Raw genomic sequence first — 22,759 nt, 5'->3', positions numbered from 1 at the left:
ATTGATCGGAAAATAACTTGCACTTATCGGAAAATCTATTGGCTTTAGATGTTTGTAAAATAATCTGTCTGAAATTTTCAATGCGGCTGTTCTCATCCCCCCAGTATCCTCTCAAATATCGTTCCTCATCGCATTTCTAACAGTATCGATTCGTCTCGTTTTATCAGTCCTACCGAATGTCATCTCAAAATTCGACACCAATGTTCCGAACTCATAGAATCGTTTGCTATGAAGGCATTTCGAATTTCCGGAAGAAGAAATTAACTATTCAATTAATAGGAGACCATGTGAATTTCCACGGGAACTGAAAATTAACTAAAAAATCTACCGAATTCCCTAGACTTCTATTGGATTTCTATTGAATTTTTCCATTTGTTATAAAGCAACTACGATGTCTTATACTCTTCAGCGGAAAATATCAAATTCAATTTGAATTCTCCGGTCATCCAGTCAGTCCAATTAACGAAAAAGGACGTGCTGCGGCGTTTTCAATCATAACGAAATTTCCGGTAACCTTCGATATAATAGAAAAGTATAAAATACCGGGGAAATAAAAACTTGGAAAATAATTATAACATCTCACATAACAAGGTAAACCGCACCAGCACAAATCCACCTTAAATAATTTCCATCCTACACATATCATATTTCGCAAACCCCTAAAATATCATATTATACGTATTTACCATATGTATCATATTATTGTTATCGTGTTCACAATCGAATATTTGAGTTTATCAGCATATCCAGTTATCTTCCACATTATATTCAGATAATGCTTTAAGCGGAGTGACGGCATACAATATCTGTATTTTCCACGAAATGAAAAGATGCAGAATTATTTTCTCGGTAATCTCACTCGGTGTGGCCTCAACATGATATTATAAATCCTATTGTTCCTTCGGTTTATGATACATTCTCAACTCAACTCGAATATCTAAAGCTATTATTTTCGTGTCCGTACATTATCACAAATAGAGCCACCGGGGCTTTCACGTATGACATACATAAAATACGTATTTGCATATATTTTCATGCATATATATATTATTTTTTTTGTTTCTTTTACATGCATATACCAGATGCATTGAGATTAATGCCGCCTCTTTTCTCAAAAAAACAGCGTGAAAGAGCAACAGTTATGTTTCTGTCCGGATTATTGACTACACTGCGATACATCAAGCAGTCATCACATCTTATCTGTGTTCATTCTTCACCTGTGCTTCCCACTATTTTTCACATTCCACATTTTGAACCGGGTATTACGTGTTACTCCCTCAACAACTCGATTTTTCATCTTAATAAAAATGCTAGTTACTTTTCTGAATTTTTCTTATATCGTAGATGGAATATATTGGTCTACGGGTTTAGGAGATACCAGCGATGAGTTCCTGGTTACGAATGAGGTTGAAAACATCACTAGATTTTTTATTTATTCTTGAAATTGCCAATTGTTGAAGCATTGACGCCGTATTTGCCTTGCTCTCACACTCATTATTTTGCAGGACCTCTCACTGGTATATTTTTAAATTACACCTACATAGTACACAAAACTAATAACTAACTCTATCTATATTTCTCGAATTTTCAATTGTAATATTCCACCTGGTATGGCATGTTGATGCAAAGTATTGTTCTAATATTTCTTCATCATTCGCTGTATTCACGTTCGTTCTATTCCAAAAATAAGGCCTTTCTGCATCTCTAATATAATACTGCGCACGGGATTGTACAAGAAATATTGTATTTGTCATCTTTTCCATCCTCCAGGGGCTCCTCTTCATCACAAAATTGAAATCTTTACCTCTTTCATTCCTCATATTTCCTTTTTTATTTTTTAATCTCATGTCGAGAGTATTTATCGAACAAATAACGAGGCAATAAATTGGATAATATTGTCTCGTGTTATTTATTTAAAATATAGTTGGAGTTCTGGGCCACGTGGCTGTCACAAGTTGCCTGTGTAATATTCTCAGCGTCTTTTCATTATGCACGAGTGTCTAAGGCTTTTATCTTTTACGTTTAGTGTTCCACGCCTGTCAGCCAGGCATGGCACCAACTATTCTGGAGAATTAAATGGGAAAGGGGACAGGGAGGAATGAGGGGGATGATTTTTCCTTCTCTCTGGAGAGAGGGAGAAAGAGAGAGAAAGCCTTGTGGTTTTCATTTTCTCAACGTCAGTCCAAGCTTGTGCATAGAATTACAGGTGGGGACGAGTTTTTACTTCCTCGAAGGTTTCACCTACACAACGTTGGTGGCGAGCTCCGCAAATTAGCGGCTTCAATCTCCCCGACTTCATCTGTAATTAATATTCGTTGGTGCGATATTGTTCAGTTTCATAGAGAATATTTTGGAGAATTGAAAGTATCTCTTTCTCCGGATACTGAAGGATGGTTTTGGACAGCTCGGAAAGGGTCCAGAAAGGGGTGGAATGATTTCAGAAGACTCGGGAGTGTTCTGGCAATTTTTACGAATTTTTTTGGAGTAATTCGGAAGCCAACGCACTCGCATCAGATATTTGAAAAATCTATATGGAATTTATTGAATTACAAGTAGATTTAGGTGACGATAGTAAAAAACCAGCCTAACCAAGTAATTTCCTGTTAACTCACCTACTGTTCAAGCAACTCAGGCTGACAGGAAGTGGCTCTGAGGACACAGTTGGAATGTGACCAGCCACTATTTCCATTAGTGGATACCACTGTGCCACTGGTTTTCTCGGATTATCCAACATCTCAAGCCAGTGATCTCTACCAATTCCAATGAAACTAGCGCCCACAGCCGTACAACCCATCAATTCGTTAGAGCCAATCCTGTGAGACAGAGTGAAGAAAAAAAAATCTTACGTGAATAAAAAAATATTCCTCCTCTTCCCAATTGCAAAATTTATTCAGCCATTTATTTCCATTAAACATGGACGATAAATTGCTGGGTGAAGGTATGGCTTTGGAAGAATTTTCATTCACTGCATTTTACCTGTCGTAATCGATCACTTTCACTATGAGACTAACGTCTTCGACATTATCAGCTGGCACATCAAATACTAGGGATTCGTTGTACACTGGAAACAGTGTATTCTTCTTCACAGTTGTTTTCTTTTTTTTTATTCTCTTCCCCTGGCATAAAAGGTATATTTTCACGTATGGATCTGTAATGGATATTTATTATATGAGTCGATGAATCGGTGGATTTGACTGAGTAATTCATTGTTCAGACGGGAAATTTAATTATTGACCTGATGACCCTGTGATATCCATTGCCTTCAGATTTCTCGCTTTGATGACTGTCACTGTGAGACGCCCTGCAGTCGGCAGGTAACAGAGCGTCAACATCAGTTCACCTAAATCCACCTTCTCCTGCAATTATTATTCTTTTGTTCACAATGGAGTATTTCACATTAAGTCCGTAACGTCTGAGAATGTCGATATAATGCAGAAAAACAAATCCATAAAAAAATTATTTTTCCGTACAACAGATTCGATTGAAAGGCAAAATTGATTAAAGCACCTGCATTGCACAGAGTATATCCATCGTATATTCGATCTCCTGTTCCAAGGTAGTGCAGTCTAACAGTCCCTTGAGTACAACCTGCCCAATCAAATCGTGCCGGGAGAATCGATCAAAGTCGTACACAGAAAACTGCAAATATCGCTCCCTCAAGTCATCGTAGGGAACACTGAATAACACGAAATGAAAAGAAAAATTATTTAAATTTATTGCTGGATGGATTGTACGTGAGAGGATAGGGCTTACATGAAGATGAAAGTCTCGTTGAAGATGGGATTCAAATTCTTCCGATGGACCTTGGTTTGAAACTTCTTTTTCCTGTCCGGGAGCAGGTGGACCTTAACGTACGGATCACTACTGCCAGTTACGTCTTTCACGGGCAACTCCCTCGCTTCCAAAACCTATAGCAATATTTATTTTTTATCTACCTGACATATTATGAATTCTTTTGAGGGTTATTCTCCTGAATGAGAGCTTAATAAAAAGCGGTGATAATTGAAAGCTGAATGAGGTGTCTAAATTGATCCGGATTAACCATTTGAAACGCAACAACTCAGTAACAAACGAACAATTTGGCCTCGAAAATTATATGGCTATTCATCAACCCCAATAACTGTGAATGAAGCCATGACACGGTGTTTTATATAACATTCATTCACTCCAATTCAAATGAAATTCACTCAACTAAACAGAATAAATCACCTTCTCCATTGCATTAAAAGAAAAAATATTATTTTATCGGGGTCGACATTATGAATCAACTGGCATTACAACAATATTGATTTCCTCCAGAATTTTGAAGGACATACGCCTGGCATTCATCATAGACGTTGCCAATGTAGGACGGGACATAATTTCACTCTGAATAGCTAAACTGGTGCACAAAACGTCATGTGTAAATAGCGCCATCGACAAAAGCAGATTGACGAGCCAATACAGTTTCCATCATTTGTATTGCCTGTGCTCGTTTCACCACCCACCCTCCAATCTCCTTGGCGAAACCCCTTTCAACGCCCCTCCCCTCCCCGCATTCAATTCATTAACAGCAAATGAATTTATAAAACTTTTTTTTTCTCTAACTCCATTATGAACATTTCGCAATCATCGATTCATAAATCTCCGCTAGAGTTGTGAATACTCGAGGAAAGTACGGCGCAGCTTAATTCAGTGATGATATTGAAGAAGTTGGGAATGAGAAAGTGAGTTTCGTACTTTTAATCCACTTATTATCGTGTTTTTCCATCCACCAGTAATTTATATTTTCTGTTTATTCGGTACTCATGCACCGTGAATGTTAAATTACGGTCATTTTTTATGTGTGTACGCATAATTTACCATGCAAAGCGACCATCAATTTCATGAATTGTCAATAATAATTTTCAAGAGAAAAAAAATTACGGTTTCCCGAGACGTTCTGCACGAAAAAAATTCAATAAAAATATTCACCGGCCTAGTGTCAAAATACACAATACCTTAACAACAAGTCCATCAATTTCCTTGTCGTATCTGAGTGCAAAGTGAAGTTTGCCAGCATATTCCATTTCCACAGTGCTAGAACTCTCTGTACTCTCCTGCCGCGTCAAATCCTTCTTGTACAACTCCGGCTGCGTGCCATTGGGATAAAGGAAAATGAAAATTAATTTATGTAATTGAAATATCTGATGAAATAGCTAAAACGCCCTTGACAATTTTCAGATGTGTGTTTGGCCTGAACTAAATCTAAGGATTATTGTGACTGGGAAGGGAAAAGTCATTTCAACATTCCTCTTTGAATGCCCTCATTTCAGGGATAATATTCAAAATATGTCAGACATTACTCGGGCTGAGAGAAATGACAAGTTCATTACTGTTTATTACTAAATTCCTTACAAAGGAGGTTCTTTCATGAATTTCGCAATGGCCCGGGGAATTGTGCGCAATATGCCCACTTATCAATGCGATTGATAATTGACAATAGAAGATTATATCGACTTGGTTGTTATTCTTGCCAAGAGGGGTGAATTAAATGGAAATATTTTATGTTATTAATAAATATATGAAGGGTTGGTACTGTTATCTCTCCTATCCCTCAGGTTTGTGGACGCAGGAGGGCTGGAGGAACGTGTATGTACACGTGCGATAAAACTAACGAATGGAATATTCACAGATCCGATTGAAATCCCCTGCGATGCATTTGACAGGATGGTGAAGTCAAATTAAAATTTATATTCTAATTCACCTCGTAAAGAACGTGAATGTACACTCAATGAAACGATTAACGGAGACTGAGGGAATGCATTAGGGATTGCAGTCAATAAAATCGAATATTCATTATCTGATAACTAAATTTGTTCTCTGGGTGCATACTATTGGAAAGCTGTCAGGGTGTATTGAATGCAGGCGGTGATTACCTTGATGAGACCGAGGCTCGAGTCACTGCGGTTCTCCAAGCTGCAGATGCTGAATTTAATATTGGGTAGATCGAGGCGATGGGACAGCTGACGTTGGAAAGTTTGGTGCCGCGTTGGTACAATTGGAAGGGTTGTTTGACGTAGCACATGCTAGATTTGTCAATGGAAAGTATTAAAAAAATTGACAATTTATTTATGGCTGAATTTGCAAATGACTAGGTAAAAAAATCAATCAAAATTTGTAAGGCAAAAATATTCTTATGCATGCGTGCACTTGAATTCAATGGAAATTTTCCTATGTATGTTATAAAAGAAAACTTCATGAATAGAAATATCCTATTTCTAAAGCTCTTAGCAGTCACCGGAAATTTCCGAGTTTACATTTCATAAAAATTCCAAACTTCCACAGACCTTTTTACTATCTTTCTGCTCCTGCACGTACTCATGAGTAATCGGCTCAGACTGCAAATCAGGCAACGAATGGCTGATGCGTATGGCATTCTGCTGGGACAATTCGCCATCGGTGTCATCGTCACTCTCTTGCCTAGCGACACCCAGAAGCCACTTCCACGTTGCTGAGCACTGCAAGCTCACAGTTGCGAGAAGAACGAGTGCCATGAGTGCTACACCAGTGCCAATCAGCAATTGATAGGGGAAGCTCTCACTCCACTCATCTGTGCAGAAATTATATCGTCCATTTCGAGGGAAACAACAGAGGCCGCAAGAAAATAGTTTATAGGCAGGTCCAGATACGCTTCAATTGCAAATCAATTTTATGGTTGGATTGAGGTTCGTGTCGACTATTCAATATTCAATTTTAAATATTTTTCAATCAAACAACATTAAATCAGCAGCTCAATCGAGTGCCATACTAATTAATATCACATCTGTCAATTAAAATATTGTACAGAGTAAATAATGCCTCTCATCAAGTGACACGCAAATAATGGTGAGTTAATCAATTGCCGTGAACCATAACTTGCTTCGTGATGTTTTCCACCGCCGATATCGATTTCAAATTGTTTGATTATCGTTGACATAAATTCTCGTATCTAAAGTTAATATTTCCCCATGGGAATGGGGATATAATTTCTCGCAGTTATCCTTCGCTAATTGCCAATGCAACCGTAAGCTCCCACTGTGATATAGAGATTCACGGCCGCACAGAGCAGCTTATACTGTTACCTGCATACCGTGGAAACAATAGACGAGCGGAATACAGTGATAGAGACTATTGAAAGCCGGCAAATGGTCGGTGGACGGGCTTCCGGCGGGATACGTGGGGAGGGAATTTAAACTTGATAGCAGTGGTCGAGATACGCTCCGGTCAGACCAAAGACAAAGGGGATACACCAGCCGGCTAGACTTCTCTCTGAAGCCAGGGTCAACACTTCAATAATACGTTATCCAATAATTCCGGGTACATTACGGTGATGCCTCACAGAGATGCAACGAATCAAAGGGCGAGGTTTGAATTATGGAAATTCATTGGTGTTGATTAGAGTTCAGGGACTGGCTTTACACGGACTTGAAAAGTTCAGGGATTTTGTGCAATTAAATTTTCAATGGGTGCGTGATGAATGATGGTTGTTTAAAATAATATTTTCACGATTTATTGTTCTTGGTCTCTTTTATTGAATTCCTCCATAATGTAATTAAAAATCCCCCTGTAATTCCCTGCGGTTGTTTGCTCCTAATTGGAGCAGGGACAGCAAAAAGGTGCGTCTTTGTAATTAACCCTTGACTGGTGTGATGGATTTTTACGTGCTCTCACGCCGATATATCCAACTACCTCGATAACAGCATCACCCTGGACGACTTCTTTGATCTTTGTGACCTTATCCTCGCACTGCTGATAGCTACGTGTCACGGCCAGTGCGGCCTCTTCAGCGAGTTCCGGGGGTACCGCAGCAACAGCTGCCTCAGCCGCAACTATTTTTTCCGCAAATTTTGACATCTCCTCCGCGCGAACTAGCGCCTGAACAGCCTCCACCAAGTCATTGTCAGTTTCACTTGATAAGTGGGATGAAACGGTAGCGGTGCTCATGCTTGTTAGGGTTTTTGGGAGGTGATGAATTTTAGGGGGTATTTTTTCGTCTCGTATATCATCATTTTCCTCCATTAAGTTGGAGAGTCTTATATTTCCCACTTTTCTGGAATAACGATGAAGGGAATAAACGAATATTCAGATGTTTTGGAGGGACCATTTTACACAAAAAATAACCCTTTAAAAAAACTAAAGACACGAAACTAAATAAAGGAAATTCATCTATCAACCTCCCCTAAATGTCTTGCTCCCGAAGTTATTGGACAGGACATTTAATCCCTTCCCCCATCCATCGCCCATTTTCTCTCTACCCTTATCCCATAAAATCCTCTTAAAAGTCATTCAATTTGTCGATGAATCTGCGAAATTCTACTCCCAAGAGCCCAGTGCAAACCCTGTACGCATGACTGATCGATCTCTCCCGTAACCTTGACACATAAGGGTCCAGGGCGAGAGGGAGAGGGAGGAATCGAAGAAAAGCGAGGAAACCCTCGTCGCCGTCGAGAAACGTGTAACCCACCTCAGCTATTTATATCCGTCAAAACCTGGATGTTTACCTGTGTCTCTGTAGTTCCGCGTTAACCATCTCATCGAAGCGTTCCATTATCGATTTACTCTGGTTTTTGGTCCCTCGTATCTTCCTACTCCTTACGTCCCTGACCCTGACGCCCCCGGGATGGTGGGATGCGTTCTGTGCCATGGTCAGGCCGTACTTGCCACTCTGTTAACTCTCCGCTTCACTCAACAACAAAAATGCCTGATGAAAAATTACCTCAACCAACCGAAATTTACGCATGAATTATTCCTTCATTTCCCATTTTCCCAGTCTCCCAAAACAAAAGAGAGTTGATTGAAATGTTTACAAATGGTTTCTTTGTAGTTTTGTTTCTTGGTGAACCGGCGAATGAAAAAAATGGTGATTTCTCGAAATGTCGACAAAAATCTGGGAACAATTCTCGTGAGGGAGGATATTATATTGTGTTTAGGGGAGAAAAAAAATTGGGGTAACTGTCAAGAAAGATCACCTCACCAACAACTTTATATTAAATTGCCTAATCCATTCACTGACAATAATAAATCGAATTTTTTCTTTGACCGAATAAAAACATCTACAGCAGAGCTTTGCTCGAGAGCTCGTTGAATAATGTATCTAAAATTTTTGGTCTCATCCACTCTTCCCCAATGTTCCACTGAAATACAATATTTTTCCCATGGCACCATTTTTCATTCACAAAAGACAAAAGAGAGTAAAAATATTAGCCGACGCACTTCCATTTGCATTTTGTTTTCGTTGGAAATTGAAAAAAAATTAATTGAAACTTTTGTACTCGTACGGCCTCTGCATTGTGTTGCGCAATATTTGCCTGACCCGAAAGTTCGAGGTAGATTTGCCCAGTAGACGAATCAATGGTGAATGGGGTACAGAGATATCAGCCAACGTCTGTAAACCTAGAATGTCAACCTCAAGGACTAATCAGTCCCCGAATTGCCCTCTGGAGACTATATTTACGAGTTCCCTCACTCCAATAGGCTCATAAAGTATTCATCAGGATCGTGGGAGTGCCTCAACGAGCCACCAGCTCCTCTTGGTCTACCACAAGTTCCAAGTTTGTTAAACTAAATTTCACGTAAATATCAGGACCTCTGTAACCGAGATTATTAATTCCATTTATGCGCGGTAGTTGTGCGCTAAAGTGTAGATTATCTGGGGTTCGTTTGAGGGATCTGCGGAGCTTTGAAGTTGTTCTCCTGAGGGTGTGTAAGACGATGAACAACAAGGATTACGGGGAATGTCGGCCGACCTTCAGAACACCCCGGGTCTTTATCAATCACATGGACAGTTATCATGGAAGAGCATTGACTGATGTAAGCTTAATGTCCCTGCAAAGCACCTTCGTCGGTCAACGTCATTTCTATCCCTCAAGAACTGTATAATGTGACTAGGGTAAGCACACATGGAGATAAAAATTATCCCATTGGCCTACAAAAGTGTATCATACGTCATCATTGCCATCCAGTTCTCGTATTCATTTTTTTCCTGATACGTTTCTGTTAAAAAAAATAGAGCAGTTGACGTCAACACTCCACTGTAATTCGCAATTTCTGTTCGAATTTTCCCTTCATGTAGTTGCCAATAATTCAAAGGCTATTAGCAGTGCCTGTCGTATTCCCATTTATAACCCGGCTATTCGACGACTGAATCTATAATTTTTTTATGAGAGACCTGGAGTGTAGACAAAAGTTTTGGCGTCGTAGAAGATGAGGCGAACTACGACGGTGCTTTGTACTGGGGATGAAATATTTACCCTAGGGTGATGAACCCCGACGGCTGTGAGGGGAAAGCTTATGGACGGTGGTTGAACTTACAGTTTTTCTTGGGCGTTCACCGCCACGGGGAAGGGGAATATAAACATACGACGTGGAGAGAAGAAGATCCGGAGTGCGAGGTGATTGGGACGATTCACGATACTGAGGTAGGCTCGCAGGGGGGAGGGACTTGATGAAGGTGTATCGAAGTGTCAGACCCTTGTTCTGACGGTCAGGGCGAGAGTTCATTCCTTGTATTGAATGTAATTTTTACAGTGCCAATGATATAAAAAAAATTTTACCACGTGCCCATATTTTTCAATTTAACGATGTAGTTTCAGTCAGGCTTTTATGCACTAGCGGCAGCTAATAAAACTGACGTTACCTTCTTGGAAATGTTTCCAGAGTACCTTGAACTACGCAGACATAACTGTTCTAGATCCCCACAACAAGGAAGATTTTCTAAAGAAGTTATTGTCCTGCCAGCTCGTGATTTACGACATTACCTTGGATGCTGGACAGATTCATGAGGCAGAGTGGGCTCTCGAGGGTAAAAAGCCTCCAAAAGCCATTTAAAAAGTCCACAAAAAATTGAATCCATAAAAGAAAAAATCCATTTACTGACTGTTCCAAGACTTAATGTAATTACTCCTCCCCCGGTGGCTTTAATTACCCATTATCACTCCCAGCCGGGAGCAGCCGTCGTCATTCCACAAAATCCATTCATCAATATTTAATTTCCAGATGGTTAATTAATTAACTCCCTAATTCGTTTCTATGTTCCCTCCTGCTTTCCAGCCCTAGCTGGTACTTTGGCATCTCCCGAGTATCTCCCACATAATGCGGAATCCCTCCACTTTCTGTTGATCTCATCAGTAATGACGTGGGCTCACACTCGGCAATTGGATCCCCAGAGCTTGAATGCACCTCTCAACGAACTAGATTACAGAAAAAGAGTGCCCCATCCCAACTTTGTGAGTCACAAGGACTGCGAGACTCGAGTAATGCTCATGAAAGAGCACTCGATGTTACAAAAGAAATCGGAGAAGAAATTGAAGACTCTGGTCCTTTGCTGTGGAATCACTTATGGGAATGAAGAGGGGCCCCTCCACTTTCTCTTCAAGCTCGCCTGGCACAACTCCCCTTTTCTACCCATTTTCGGTACTGGGAGAAATAAGATTCCCCTGCTTCATGTTGATGATTTGTCGAGGTAAACCAGGGGAACCATAATTCTTACTGTGGGGATATCAGTCGTCATTCGAAGGAACAATTTTCCTGTGTGATAAATTGTCGTTCCTCCGGAAGTATTTTCCACATCAAAGCCTTCATTTTATTTGTTCATTTTATTCAAGATCTGCGTCTGTCCATTCTCGATTAATGAAAAAAAAGTCCTCGATTTACAAACAATTTTCTCTTGACGAATGGAAATAGAACAATAAAAAATTTTCCGCTTCGATTAATGGAATGCGTCTGCCACCATCAATAACTCTACTTCTTTCTCACCAGGATCGTGCACTCACTTTTTTACGACTGGCCGGAAGATCGATGGTACCTTGTCGCGACAGAGCACGATGTCATTTCTCAAACGACCATCGTTGAGGTGAGAATTTTCTCTCATGTTTATACAATTGACGACACCATTCATCTGAGTCAATGCACTAAAGAAAACAGCCTCCTGTGCATTTTTGACGTTAATAATTCTGCCAGGTGGTCCACCCGATGATTAAATTTTCTTATTAAGATGGTAAACGTGTGAGAGCCACTGAAAATACCCTCCATTATTGACTTCCCTCTGAAATTGGTTTATCTACCAGCTGACTATTGAGTTACATAGTTTATTCTTCTTATTCCTCTCATATCTCACGTATTTGAGGGCAGAAAAATAGCAGATAAATCCACAGTCGTACAGTATTTCGTTATGTATCCGTTCCCCAAGGCCAGATAAATATATTCGTCTTCGGTTGTATCAATCGAAACAGCATAATTCATATTTCCCATCGTGTTATCCCTTTTCTCTGATTTCCCTGTGTACTATTCCACTAGAATATCAGCCGACATATGAGCAATGGGAAGATAAAGAGTGTAGAGACGCTGGAGAACTCGATATTCAAAGGGAATATTAGTCAGAGGGATTTAGACGTCATGATGGTGGATGTAAACATCGAGCCGGCATTTACCCTGGATCATAATCTCCAGTCTGAGAGGACCTTTGATATGCAAGTGGAGAGGATAGTGGATGAATACAGAGCAAGCAGAAATCTACGACCCGTGAAAATAATCATCCTGGGGCCACCAGCCATTGGGAAAAGCACTGTTGCTCGTATCATCTCCCAGTTCTATAGAATACCATATGTTTCCGAGGAGTCGTTGATAGCGGAGGCCATTAGGAATGTAGTTGAGTTCCCCTTTATTTTTTTTTGCACTGTTAAAAATTTTCGTCATCTGCTCATTCGTAATGTAAATTTTAAAAATAATGTCTGTCAGACAACTGCAGGCGAGGGAGGAGGATCATTAGCTGCGAAATCTCCGGAATATCCCAAGGACAGAGATAGTGAAGGCGACGAAAAGCAACGAGTGGTCGGGGCGAGTCCAAGTTCCAGTTGGAAATCACTGGGCGAACTCCAGAGGCAACTGGATGAAATACACAACAGTTTCGGTCTGAATAATGGCCAAGGCAGGGATGATATCGTGAACAAGTTACACACAATTCTCTTGACTCTCCTGGCTCTGACCGCAAGTCAGTATCACCTCTACTTATTACAAGTTCATGAGTTAACTCGTCGGAAAGATCCATTCAATGGACAATTTATCACCGCAATAATCATCGCGTCAGCATCTCGTCGGTCATTTATTTATTATTCTTGCATGTCTTCATTATTCCGCGATAAAATTTCACGATAAAATGTTTCTTATGAATTTTTTTCCGCGTGATACAAATCTGTGAGGATAAGTAGAGGTGGTTTGCCCTTCGGAATATTATCCATAACTCCATTCAATCCAACCTATCCGTCTTTAACCGACCTTAACGAGTTTGATGGGGACTGATGATATTAGAACCACTAGGATTCACTTGATGCTCTCGTCACTCCCGATTAGATTCTCAGGTCAACGCTTGAACATCATCTATGCATGATGTACCAGCATTATAATGCATAATTCCAAGGCCTCAGAAATGTTTCATGGGTATAACTGAATGCGGATATTTCTGGATTTCTGCGATGAGTGCACGTCGAATAAATTAATTATTCACGAGGTATTGCGAATAATAAGACTCGTACGTGCTACCTCGCTGATAACAACAGCCAGTCTAAGGAACTGTGGATTTAATGCGGGCGATAAATTCGTGACTCGGAGAAACAAAGGTGAAAGGGTGGCTGATCTCAATATTTATGCGACTCTCGAGCTTTCCACACTGAGAGTAGAAAAGTTTTAGAGCTCGTCTTGCAACAGGATAATTAAACTTATGGGTTTTTTTGAAATTAGGGGACTTATTTCATGACTTTTTGCTTCTGGAATAGATGAGGAAAAGTTTTGAATTGTTACGAAAGAGTGGAAGATCTGATTTTGTTTCCAAAACTTCGTAGCAGCTTCATCTGAAGGGCGGAGGGATTTATAAAAGTTTCCGGGGGTTGCAATTAGCATAACATTTTATTTGACCACTAATTTCTATTGTATATTCCACTGGGTGTGTGTACATTCTTCAAAATTTCCACTTCAACGCAAATGTTATTCGACTCTAATGCTTAATTTCCATAATACGCTCAAAACTTCAACTTACGATTGAAATATCCTCGCAATACCCCCCAAAGATCTCTCTCGAAAGATTATAATTCAATATCACGCCTCTCCCTTTCGAAATCCACCGGTAAATCTCTCGGAAATACCCCAAAGCTAATTAAATCGAGCTGCTCACACAGAACGTCACAATAAATCAATCACTCCTCCTCCCCAGATTACTAAAAACAAAATTCAAATCACCGGAGTGTACCAATCAGGGCTACGTGCTGGATGGTTACCCCAGAACTTGGAATGAAGCCCGTGATTTATTCGATAACAAACTCACAGTAACTTCAAACACAACATCCTCATCCGAAAATTTGAGAATGTTTCCCGAGTTTGTGATGCAACTCGAGGCAACCGATGAATTTCTCCACAATCGTGTACTAAATTTACCCCACAGTGTGATACAGACTACCCATTATGATGTGGAAAGCACGATGAAGCGCCTCGAGGAATACAGGTTTGTGTATTATTATTATTAGCTGGACACTTGTGTATCTTCCACGAGGCATATCGCTTTACCTCCGGTCTGATGCTTTATTATCCGCTCCGTTGTATGGAAGATAGCTCGATATTGTGCGCATCTATTGTCGACATCATGCATTTTTTTTATTCAACATTCCCTCATTTTTTTGCTCATCGGTGGTAACTTAGGAGTTTGAGGTTTGTATTTACAGGAGGAGAAACACTGAAAATGATACGGCGTTGCGATTCTTCACGGAGAATGGACTACATCCGCTTATTGTGGATGTCGAGGAAGAGTCTGGCGGTATGCACACCATTTTTCACAAATGCCTCGAGACAATCGGACAACCGAGAAACTATGGTGATTACTCTTCCTTCAATATTCAAGTTGTTCGGATTTTTTGTCAATTTTTCCGACAACAAAGGGAGCGGCAAGATGAGAGCATTGTGCATGATCAAAGGACATCAGGATTTTGTCCTGGATTTTCATTTGCAATAACTTGTACAAAGGAATATTCAACAAACGTATCTATTTCGTCGTACCCGAGGGAAATTCGGTTGAGGAAAATCCACCAATTTTTTTTTAATTCGACTGAATATTTCTCTCTGTAGAGAATTTTACATTTTTTGACAACCGCTTACCGCACTATATGTAAAACAAAAGTCAACTTTTATTATTTAAGGAGGGAAATAGAGATAGTGTAGGGGCACGTGCTTGGTGGTAAAAGAGATTGTGTCACCCACGTTCGATAGGAAAATAACGAGTGATTTTCAATTGAGCACAGGGCCAGCAGTCGAAGAGCGCGTGGCAGAGGCTGTGGTACGTGACGTTGCCAATGTGTGGGGAACCTCAGTTATTGGAGCCGAGAGAGAGGAGGAGGTGAATTTTCAAAGGAAAGTGATACGAGATCAAGCTATGAGGGAGCAGGTAAAGTATTAGTTTAATGACACGTGCAAGGACTGTGTCATTATTTTCATGTCGTTGGTGTCGATAGTCGAGTCAGGTCGAGTTTATCCGAGTTATCCCAGTGCTGATTTATTCCCAGGAATTTTCCAAAATTATATTACCATATATTTCCAGGTCATTGCGACTATAAAATTTGGCAATGGAGATTATTATGGTGAATAATCTTCCATTTGCCAGAGGGGAATGCAGATTGGGTAAAATGCAATTTCAATTCATTTGAAATAATTTATTATTTCATTTGCATATGAATGAATTTACATAGAATTTTGGGGCTTTTTACGGATTTATGCTGGGGCGCGGTGAGTTACAAGGGTAAAAGCTGTTAGAACCGTTGAATTCCACTCACCGGGGGATGGAAATAGCCCTCGAGTGAGATCAGACAAGTGAAGGCTGAGATGCTTCATTCTCATCCCCCTTTGCCTCATCGATTTCGTCTAATTCCCGGCAACCTCAGACTCCCTCGCATGAAATTCAAATTTTCGGGGGGAATTCACCAGCAAAAAGTTCTGTCACAGTCGTTAGAACCTGAATTATTTATTCTACAGTGTGTGGTATAGCTGTCACCCCCGCTGATCCGTGTCGAACTTGTTTAAATTATCGTACATCCAGGTAAAAAATTGGGGGGGAGAATATTCAAATTTGTTTTTATCGGGAGAGAATAATTTTTCCATTTTATCTCGTTGGGAAAATCGTGTGAGTATAAATCAATAAATAAAATAATATACAAATACTTCAGTGTAAATATTCAAAGAACACGTGAAAACGCATACACGCCTTCAATTACTGTCCAAATTGCAGTCCCTCATCTCTTCCTAAAAAAATAGTGACAGGAGCCCATGAATATTTTTCTATAATTCCCTTCGCAGAAGAATAACATGGAAAATCAGCTCAAAGAGGAGGAACATCTGCTGAGAGCTCTCTCGGAGCCCCTGCGCCTGTACCTCCTCAAGTGCGTATTTCCCACGTTGAGCCAAGGTCTCCTATCCATCGTTCAATCGAAGCCTGACAATCCCCTGGACGCTTTGGTAAGTACCCGTAACATCCTCCCGCCAACATTTTTCCCGAGTAAAACAGCTCAAGAAGAAACAGAAAAAAAAGTTAATCCCCTGCATCTCCATAAACGTCCTTTTTATTACTTCCAATAAATCGATATTTCATCGCGCAACAGTTTTATTATGAAAGTTTCATTGACACAAAGTTTATGTCCTCCATGGATTCAATACGACCAACTCAATATCCACCAACTTTTTCATTTCTCACATTGCGCTGAGATTGCAATTTTTTAATATCTAAAATATTAATCACGTCGTATCGTTCTACCCTCCTCTCCTGTATTTTTCCGATCCCCAGGGACATGAGAAATGAGTGATGTTTAATTCCTAGGTATTGAATCAATATGAAACAATGGAGCCAGTGACAAAGGATCGATTGCGGTGACATTGTCTAGGATAAATGCTCGCTCGACTTGGTTGCATCATCGAAATCGATAATTGTAACTTTTTTTCCCCTCTCACGTCAGACGGAAATTGTCATTTAGCTTGATAGACTGTCCACGTGAAAGGACATTGATACGTTTTTATCCTCTCGATTTTTTTTCTCGTTTATGGCTTACGATCGGTAAAAAAAGTCCACGAAAATTGATTGTCGATATCATCCATCTGTCAACAGAGTGTGAAGAAAAAAATATTGTCGCTCTATTTGATGTGTGGGGATAAATAGTCGGAGACAATTCTATCGGTAAAAATAAAAAGCTTCTGGTTTTGATATTGTCCTGGGATCTGTTTTTTTATCGCTCGAACACATGCGATTACAAAAAAAAAATATAACGGGAGGTGGGTGAAAGAGTGAAGGGAAAAGAGCTGTTGCACAATTCAAGGATAAATACTTTTATCTGAAAAATGTCTCCGCTTCCCATTTTCCCTTTCCTTTAGCAGCCGGTGGAATAGAACCGCTGGATATCACCTTGAAATGTGTTCAGGTGGAAATCGATACAGCGAAATCGGGTATCACTGGCTGTCCACTCGTGCCTCTCATACCTTGTGCCTTTGGCGGTACTAGTTCTTCGGTCCCTAGTGTACACAGGAAAGCGATCCGTATTTTATTATTTCTGATATATAGTTTCTTTGGAAATTCATGGACAAATGAGGGGAGCGACAGTCGAGGGATGATTTACACGAATATGGGGTGAGGGGCCGTCATTTGGTTGCGTTAATAATTTAATAATTGCGGAGCATTCGCGATAACGCACGATAAAACAATGAAATATTTGGTTTTTTGATGAGAAGTACTAATCAGTTTTTTTTTCCAAATGTTACCGATAGCACCGAGCAATAACATGTACCAGAAAATTTTATTTTCACTATATCTGTCGTTCTGGCACCTCGGAACTCAGTGTGAAGGCTAGGCTAAAATTACCAGCAATAAATATATTCCACTTCACTCCTCTTCGCACGATATATTCTTCCCCAGTCATCATGCATATGAATTTTCATCCCCTTACATATTCTTGCGACTCTTCCCCCACGGAAAATTGAGTGACTGCTTTAGCAATATTAAATTCCACCCGGAGCTATTGTTCACCACGTCGATTCACTGTCCCCCTTCGCAGGGAAAAAGTTTTTTTCATTTCAGACAGGAGGCAGCTCTCCTTTATTCTATTATGGCGCAAAATAATGTATGTCACTCGACCGGAAGAAAAAACATTTGTTATTGCTGTGATTCTCCTCTGATGTCGATGAGTCGCTTTCTGATTTAAAGACTCACTCCATCACTCATCAAGTGTTCATTGCCACTCCATCCCTGACCGAATTTACAGTCCCACAATCTACATGTTTCTACAATTGCCAGTATTCTACCACGAATCCTCTTCTCATCGATATTCGCATAATTATTCCCCCATCAAACTTCTAAAAATTGAGCAATCCACATCGTAATACCCGGAATCATCCAACCGAAAATTGCAGCAAAAGTTTTGCGTTCAAATTCCCGAAACATCAAACATTTTCAACAATTTCCGAATTACTCGGGCAGCAGACACTGTTAGTTTGTCCGGAAATAGAACAACTAATTCTACTTTGAATACTTATGCAACGAATTAACCGGAGTAAATGCATTCATTATATAACGAATAATATTCAACCACTCGAATGGATCAATGTGGCAAATTTTCGTTTCCCCTAAACTCTAACAAATAGGATTCGAGGCATAGATGCCATTGAAAATACTATTCAATTAGTGAAATTGAAGGGCATTGATTTACTATATAGGTAGAATAATGAACCTAATAATCACCCAACTCCAATAGCGAACGTCGACATTTGAAAAAATAAGTTTTTTCGCGTGGCTTTACTAGAATAATGAAAACAAAACAAGTACTTTCCGGAATTGTCAAAATATTCGATCGAGTTTATGAGAGGCGGGCGGGAGGTGGGACTCTAGAGAGAAAAAGTTCGAGGACACACTGGGAAACTGGGACATCCTCGGGAAATGTCCAATTCATATTGTACCGCCATCGATGGTCCCTTTGCTTCATTCGAGCAAACGTGCACAGCGTAATATCGAGGGCTGCTTCATGTCTTGGTTGTAAATATCTCTGCACCGCCCTAAAATTATGCGCTTACCGCAGTTATCATCTCATTTTTCTTTTCATCCAAAATGATACATTCATTATTTTGCAGGCAACGTATTTATTCCGCAATAATCCTGAGGGAAAAATGATCGATATTCCTCCTGAATTATCGACAGAACTCGCGAGAGATTCGCGCTCTGACGTAATTATGGATTTGCGCGAAGGGCCGTTAAATGACATCGAGTTCTAGGAGTGGAAAATCAAACGTTGCTGAATATTCGAGGTAAAAGCATCAATTTCTTTTTTCATTAAATCTATATTGGAAAACCTCTCATTTTGTAGATAGTATTCAACAAAACTATCACAAATCAATTCTATTTCTTTCAGATTCTATATTGAGAACCGAGATACACGTGAGTTATTGAATAACATCTGAGTATTTTTATATTTTGCTCCACCGATGAATAAACGAAGTGGAATACGTAACACTAGTGCGTAAGGACGTTCACGATGGGAACGATTACGTGAAATTTTGGTATATTTTCATCCTGAAGAGTAATCACTCTTTAATTAGCTGTGATTTAATGTGAGCCTCAAAGAGACAGGAACACACTCAAGTATTTCGATCTCCAGTAAAGTTGAATGGGATTTTGGTGTAAATGTTTCTGGGCAATGTTGCAGGAGTTGTGTATTAGCGCTCTGAATTTCTGGGTTCCCCCAGGGGTATTCAGCTCGCCAAGTTTTCCACGTGAGAATTATGCACATGAATCGGGATTAATTGAAGCAACATGGGCTGGAGAATTGGCATTCTGTTAATGCATTCACGCAAATGAGGGTAATTTTGACCAAAATATCCCTCCGTAAAATTTACTTCAGATTTTTTACTTAGCCGGAGCCACCCACTATTGGTACATATGGGAAATAATCATTAAAATTCGGGTTGTACGTGATAGATAATGCGGAAAATGTATATTCCACAGAAGACTTCATTTAACGGCTGATATAGAACGTGGATCGTGCTTGCGACCGTGACCCTAGTCGACGAATGACGCGCATACCAACTATTGCACTCTCGGTCGGTGAATAGAGTCCCCAGTACTCCGGAAGTACTGTATTGCAAATTTCCATTTGCGATTGCAGATAGAGGGTGAAAAAAGAGTCTCAGCTGCTCTCCCGATTTGACATAAAAGCGGAATTGATCATTGATCGATGTGCGCGAAAAAAAAATCAATAAAATTACATTTCCACAGGTGATCCAGAAGCGAAGGGAAAAATTTTAGGGAGTGAATTTTTTTTTATTCCCCATTAAGAATCACTATAATTTTTCCCTAATTTCTACTGACCCCGACCGGAGTCTGAATGAAAAATCCGCGTTCCATTTACCTTCCGAAAGGGGTTTACTGACGCCGGAAGACTTGAATTAAGGTGATAATGTGCATAAACAATGTTAGTGATAATTAAAAAATCCCGTAGAGTGGCCCGAATCATTAAAGAGTCCTGAGATAAAAGATAAATTGTTGATAAGCGCATGCTTGAAATTTCACAGCTTTCAGCGACCGCACCATCACCGCAAGGCTAAAACCTGCGGTATCGAGCCGCTGAGGGCGTTCTTATGGTCTCTCCCCTTGGGTCAAGGCCAAGTCTACCTTCCCCCATTGTTTCTTCTCTCGAACGCACAGAAAACTGTTTGAACTCCGCTCCGAATCCCCTTTTACTCAATTATGAAACACCGCAGGATAATTAACAAGATGAAAAAATTTCTTATCAAGTAAATTCCCCAAGAACTTTTCAGGAACTTCACCACTTCTTCACTGAATCCGGACGATAATTAGATAACATGGGAGTCCTGTCATCGTCTGTTAATTTTCCAAGTAAACATTGGAGGGAAAACATTGAGAAATAAACTTTCTGATAATAGGTGAACACTTTCAAGAATGAATTTGAAAATATGAGAAAAAAAACATCGAAAATTGATGAAAAAATTCAATGAACCGCACGCTTTAGTAAATCAAGCAGTTTCCTCTCTGAAAAGCCCATTTCAACTATACCTGTATCTCCAGACACCTGTTAGCTGGCGCTCTCGTGTACAGCCGAGTACATCAGCTTTAAAATGCCCCCACGTTTCCCGGTATTATTTCGGCCATTAACCATTCAAAATCACTGTTAAATTTAATCCGAAAATCCCCTTAATTTGTCGAACCACCTGGTTCTACTTGGCCTCAAATCCCGGGCAAAAGCATAAAAAGCCAAATTAAAAGTTGAATAATGTACAACTCACCGGCATGACCCTGCAGGGAAAAATTAGCCTCCTCACTCGGCAGGACAGTCTCTTCGAAATTGCTCTCGGAGGCTGACTTCACCACTCCCATGACGCGGAAGGCCCGCCAGGTGTTAAAAAAAATTCCGTCAAATCAAAGGAATGTCAAATGTCCCTCGTTGACGAATTACCAAATCACCGGTTGAAAAAAAAAATTGCTAGCACCAAGTGCTGAGAGACAATCTTAACCACTGCCTTCCTGATAATCCTAAAGTGAATCCTCTAGACTCGCTGAGGCCGACGCGTCGTCTGGTGAAACTCGTGAAAGGACTCGGGAACATTGGTAAAACCGTTCAGGGGAATAATACGCGTCTGCGTCGGCGCTTGCGTCAAACTCTTACCCCTCTGTTCACCACCGACTGTAGCACCATCACAGTGGTTATGATCCTGAGGCTGTGGTGACGCTCACAACCCAGGACAGGGATGCGGAGAGCGTGTGTTTCCTCGTCGAGTTAAACGCTAACGGGTCGGTGAGGTGGTGGAAAGCCCTCCTGGAGCTATATGTATAGGGCTGCTACAGGGGGCAATGTCGACGCCAACTGGGTCTCGGTGAAGGTCTCTGGCTCACGGATACTGCCGCGTGTCTATCCCCCTTTTTTCCCAGCCTCCACCCAGACCTCAGCGCTATCGTCACTCCCTTTGCTGCTCTCTCCTCCGGGGGTTCGCTCTTTTACCCTCTTTTAATTTTATTCTCGACTCGTGCAGCATCAACATTGACGACGAGAAGGAAATTCAAAAATCAAATTCCGCGGAGAGTCAAATAAATTCATAATCCACATCCCTCGATTTATGTTTTAATAGTCTCTGCAATAACTGGAATCATTCCTTAACAACGCGAGGTCTGACCAAACATTTGCTGAAACTTCTTCCCCAATCCCCCATTCTCTCATTACATTAATACTTCCCAGGTAGCGTAATTGGCCGTGGCTCGAGTGGTCAACTTATTCCATAAATTCTCATATTATATTCGAGAGTGCCACGACCAAACGACTGTGGGCCGTGTAAATGACCCATTTCACTGTTAGCTTCTTGTTCTCTCTCGCGTCTGACCTCACACGCTCCTTTGCCACTGAACGCCCCGGCTATTTCGGTCGCGCCACGCCACCTCCTGCACATACATACATGTGTATACAGTGAACTTGTTGCACGCAGTTGCCATCTTACCCGTTTGCTCTCAGGCATCATCCGGTGTTTTTGTTGCTCCCACACTATCGATTCAATTCCCTAACTTACACGGAGATTGGACGCTCTTGAGGCTCAAGGTCGCGCCAGTTTTCACCAGACTTCCGCTGCGCCAGGGGTCGGGGAACGCTCACCCCTTGGTTACGCTCCTCTCGTGACCCCGATATGACCCCATAAGTTGCCCAGGCACTACAGAGCCCATCTCACTTCGGTCATGTCTCGATTACAC

General features: G+C 40.6%; 2 protein-coding genes across 10 annotated transcripts; one reads left to right on the top strand and one right to left on the bottom strand.

Annotated features, from left to right (window-relative positions):
• Window positions 1-1,318: 1,318 nt before the first annotated feature.
• Window positions 1,319-22,200, bottom strand: LOC135170498 (synaptotagmin-10-like). 2 transcript variants are annotated; one of them, XM_064136372.1, is made up of 10 exons: window positions 21,310-22,200; window positions 6,309-6,571; window positions 5,898-6,047; window positions 4,980-5,111; window positions 3,754-3,908; window positions 3,508-3,676; window positions 3,236-3,356; window positions 2,977-3,148; window positions 2,613-2,813; window positions 1,319-2,299 (listed from the first exon to the last, which is right to left on the bottom strand). In XM_064136372.1, the coding sequence occupies exons 1-10, from the start codon at window positions 21,398-21,400 to the stop codon at window positions 2,296-2,298; spliced, it is 1,458 nt and encodes a 485-aa protein (XP_063992442.1). In that variant the 5' UTR covers window positions 21,401-22,200; the 3' UTR covers window positions 1,319-2,295. The 2 variants fall into 2 exon arrangements, with proteins under 2 accessions (XP_063992442.1, XP_063992443.1); XM_064136373.1 differs by lacking the exon at window positions 21,310-22,200 and adding an exon at window positions 8,502-8,668.
• LOC135170378 (adenylate kinase 7-like) lies at window positions 9,243-20,752 on the top strand. Of its 8 annotated transcripts, XR_010300371.1 has the most exons (15): window positions 9,243-9,551; window positions 9,627-9,810; window positions 10,314-10,418; window positions 10,657-10,801; window positions 11,050-11,461; window positions 11,758-11,851; window positions 12,295-12,645; window positions 12,736-12,947; window positions 14,204-14,491; window positions 14,709-14,857; window positions 15,282-15,424; window positions 16,330-16,488; window positions 19,141-19,314; window positions 19,419-19,444; window positions 20,578-20,752. XR_010300371.1 is itself a non-coding variant. In XM_064136147.1 (13 exons), the coding sequence occupies exons 1-12, from the start codon at window positions 9,616-9,618 to the stop codon at window positions 19,279-19,281; spliced, it is 2,394 nt and encodes a 797-aa protein (XP_063992217.1). In that variant the 5' UTR covers window positions 9,243-9,615; the 3' UTR covers window positions 19,282-19,314; window positions 19,419-19,657. The 8 variants fall into 8 exon arrangements, 1 of the variants encoding a protein (XP_063992217.1); XR_010300370.1 differs by having other exon boundaries at window positions 9,243-9,810; window positions 10,314-10,391; XR_010300369.1 differs by having other exon boundaries at window positions 9,243-9,810.
• Window positions 22,201-22,759: the final 559 nt, after the last annotated feature.

Source organism: Diachasmimorpha longicaudata, chromosome 17 (genome assembly GCF_034640455.1).
Source record: "Diachasmimorpha longicaudata isolate KC_UGA_2023 chromosome 17, iyDiaLong2, whole genome shotgun sequence".
NCBI classification, from domain to species: Eukaryota; Metazoa; Arthropoda; class Insecta; order Hymenoptera; family Braconidae; genus Diachasmimorpha; species Diachasmimorpha longicaudata.
This window is presented reverse-complemented; position numbering and strand designations above follow the sequence as displayed.

Coding starts and splice junctions, on each gene's coding strand:
- LOC135170378 (XM_064136147.1), top strand. CDS start 9,616: ATGCGCGGTAGTTGTGCGCTAAAGTGTAGATTATCTGGGGTTCGTTTG. Junction 9,811..10,313: donor ATGGAAGAGCATTGACTGAT/GTAAGCTTAATG, acceptor TTGAACTTACAG/TTTTTCTTGGGCGTTCACCG. Junction 12,948..14,203: donor AGGGATGATATCGTGAACAA/GTTACACACAAT, acceptor CCTCCTCCCCAG/ATTACTAAAAACAAAATTCA.
- LOC135170498 (XM_064136372.1), bottom strand. CDS start 21,400: ATGGGAGTGGTGAAGTCAGCCTCCGAGAGCAATTTCGAAGAGACTGTC. Junction 6,048..6,308: donor AGCAGAAAGATAGTAAAAAG/GTCTGTGGAAGT, acceptor TGACAAATCTAG/CATGTGCTACGTCAAACAAC. Junction 3,677..3,753: donor AACGAGACTTTCATCTTCAT/GTAAGCCCTATC, acceptor CGTGTTATTCAG/TGTTCCCTACGATGACTTGA.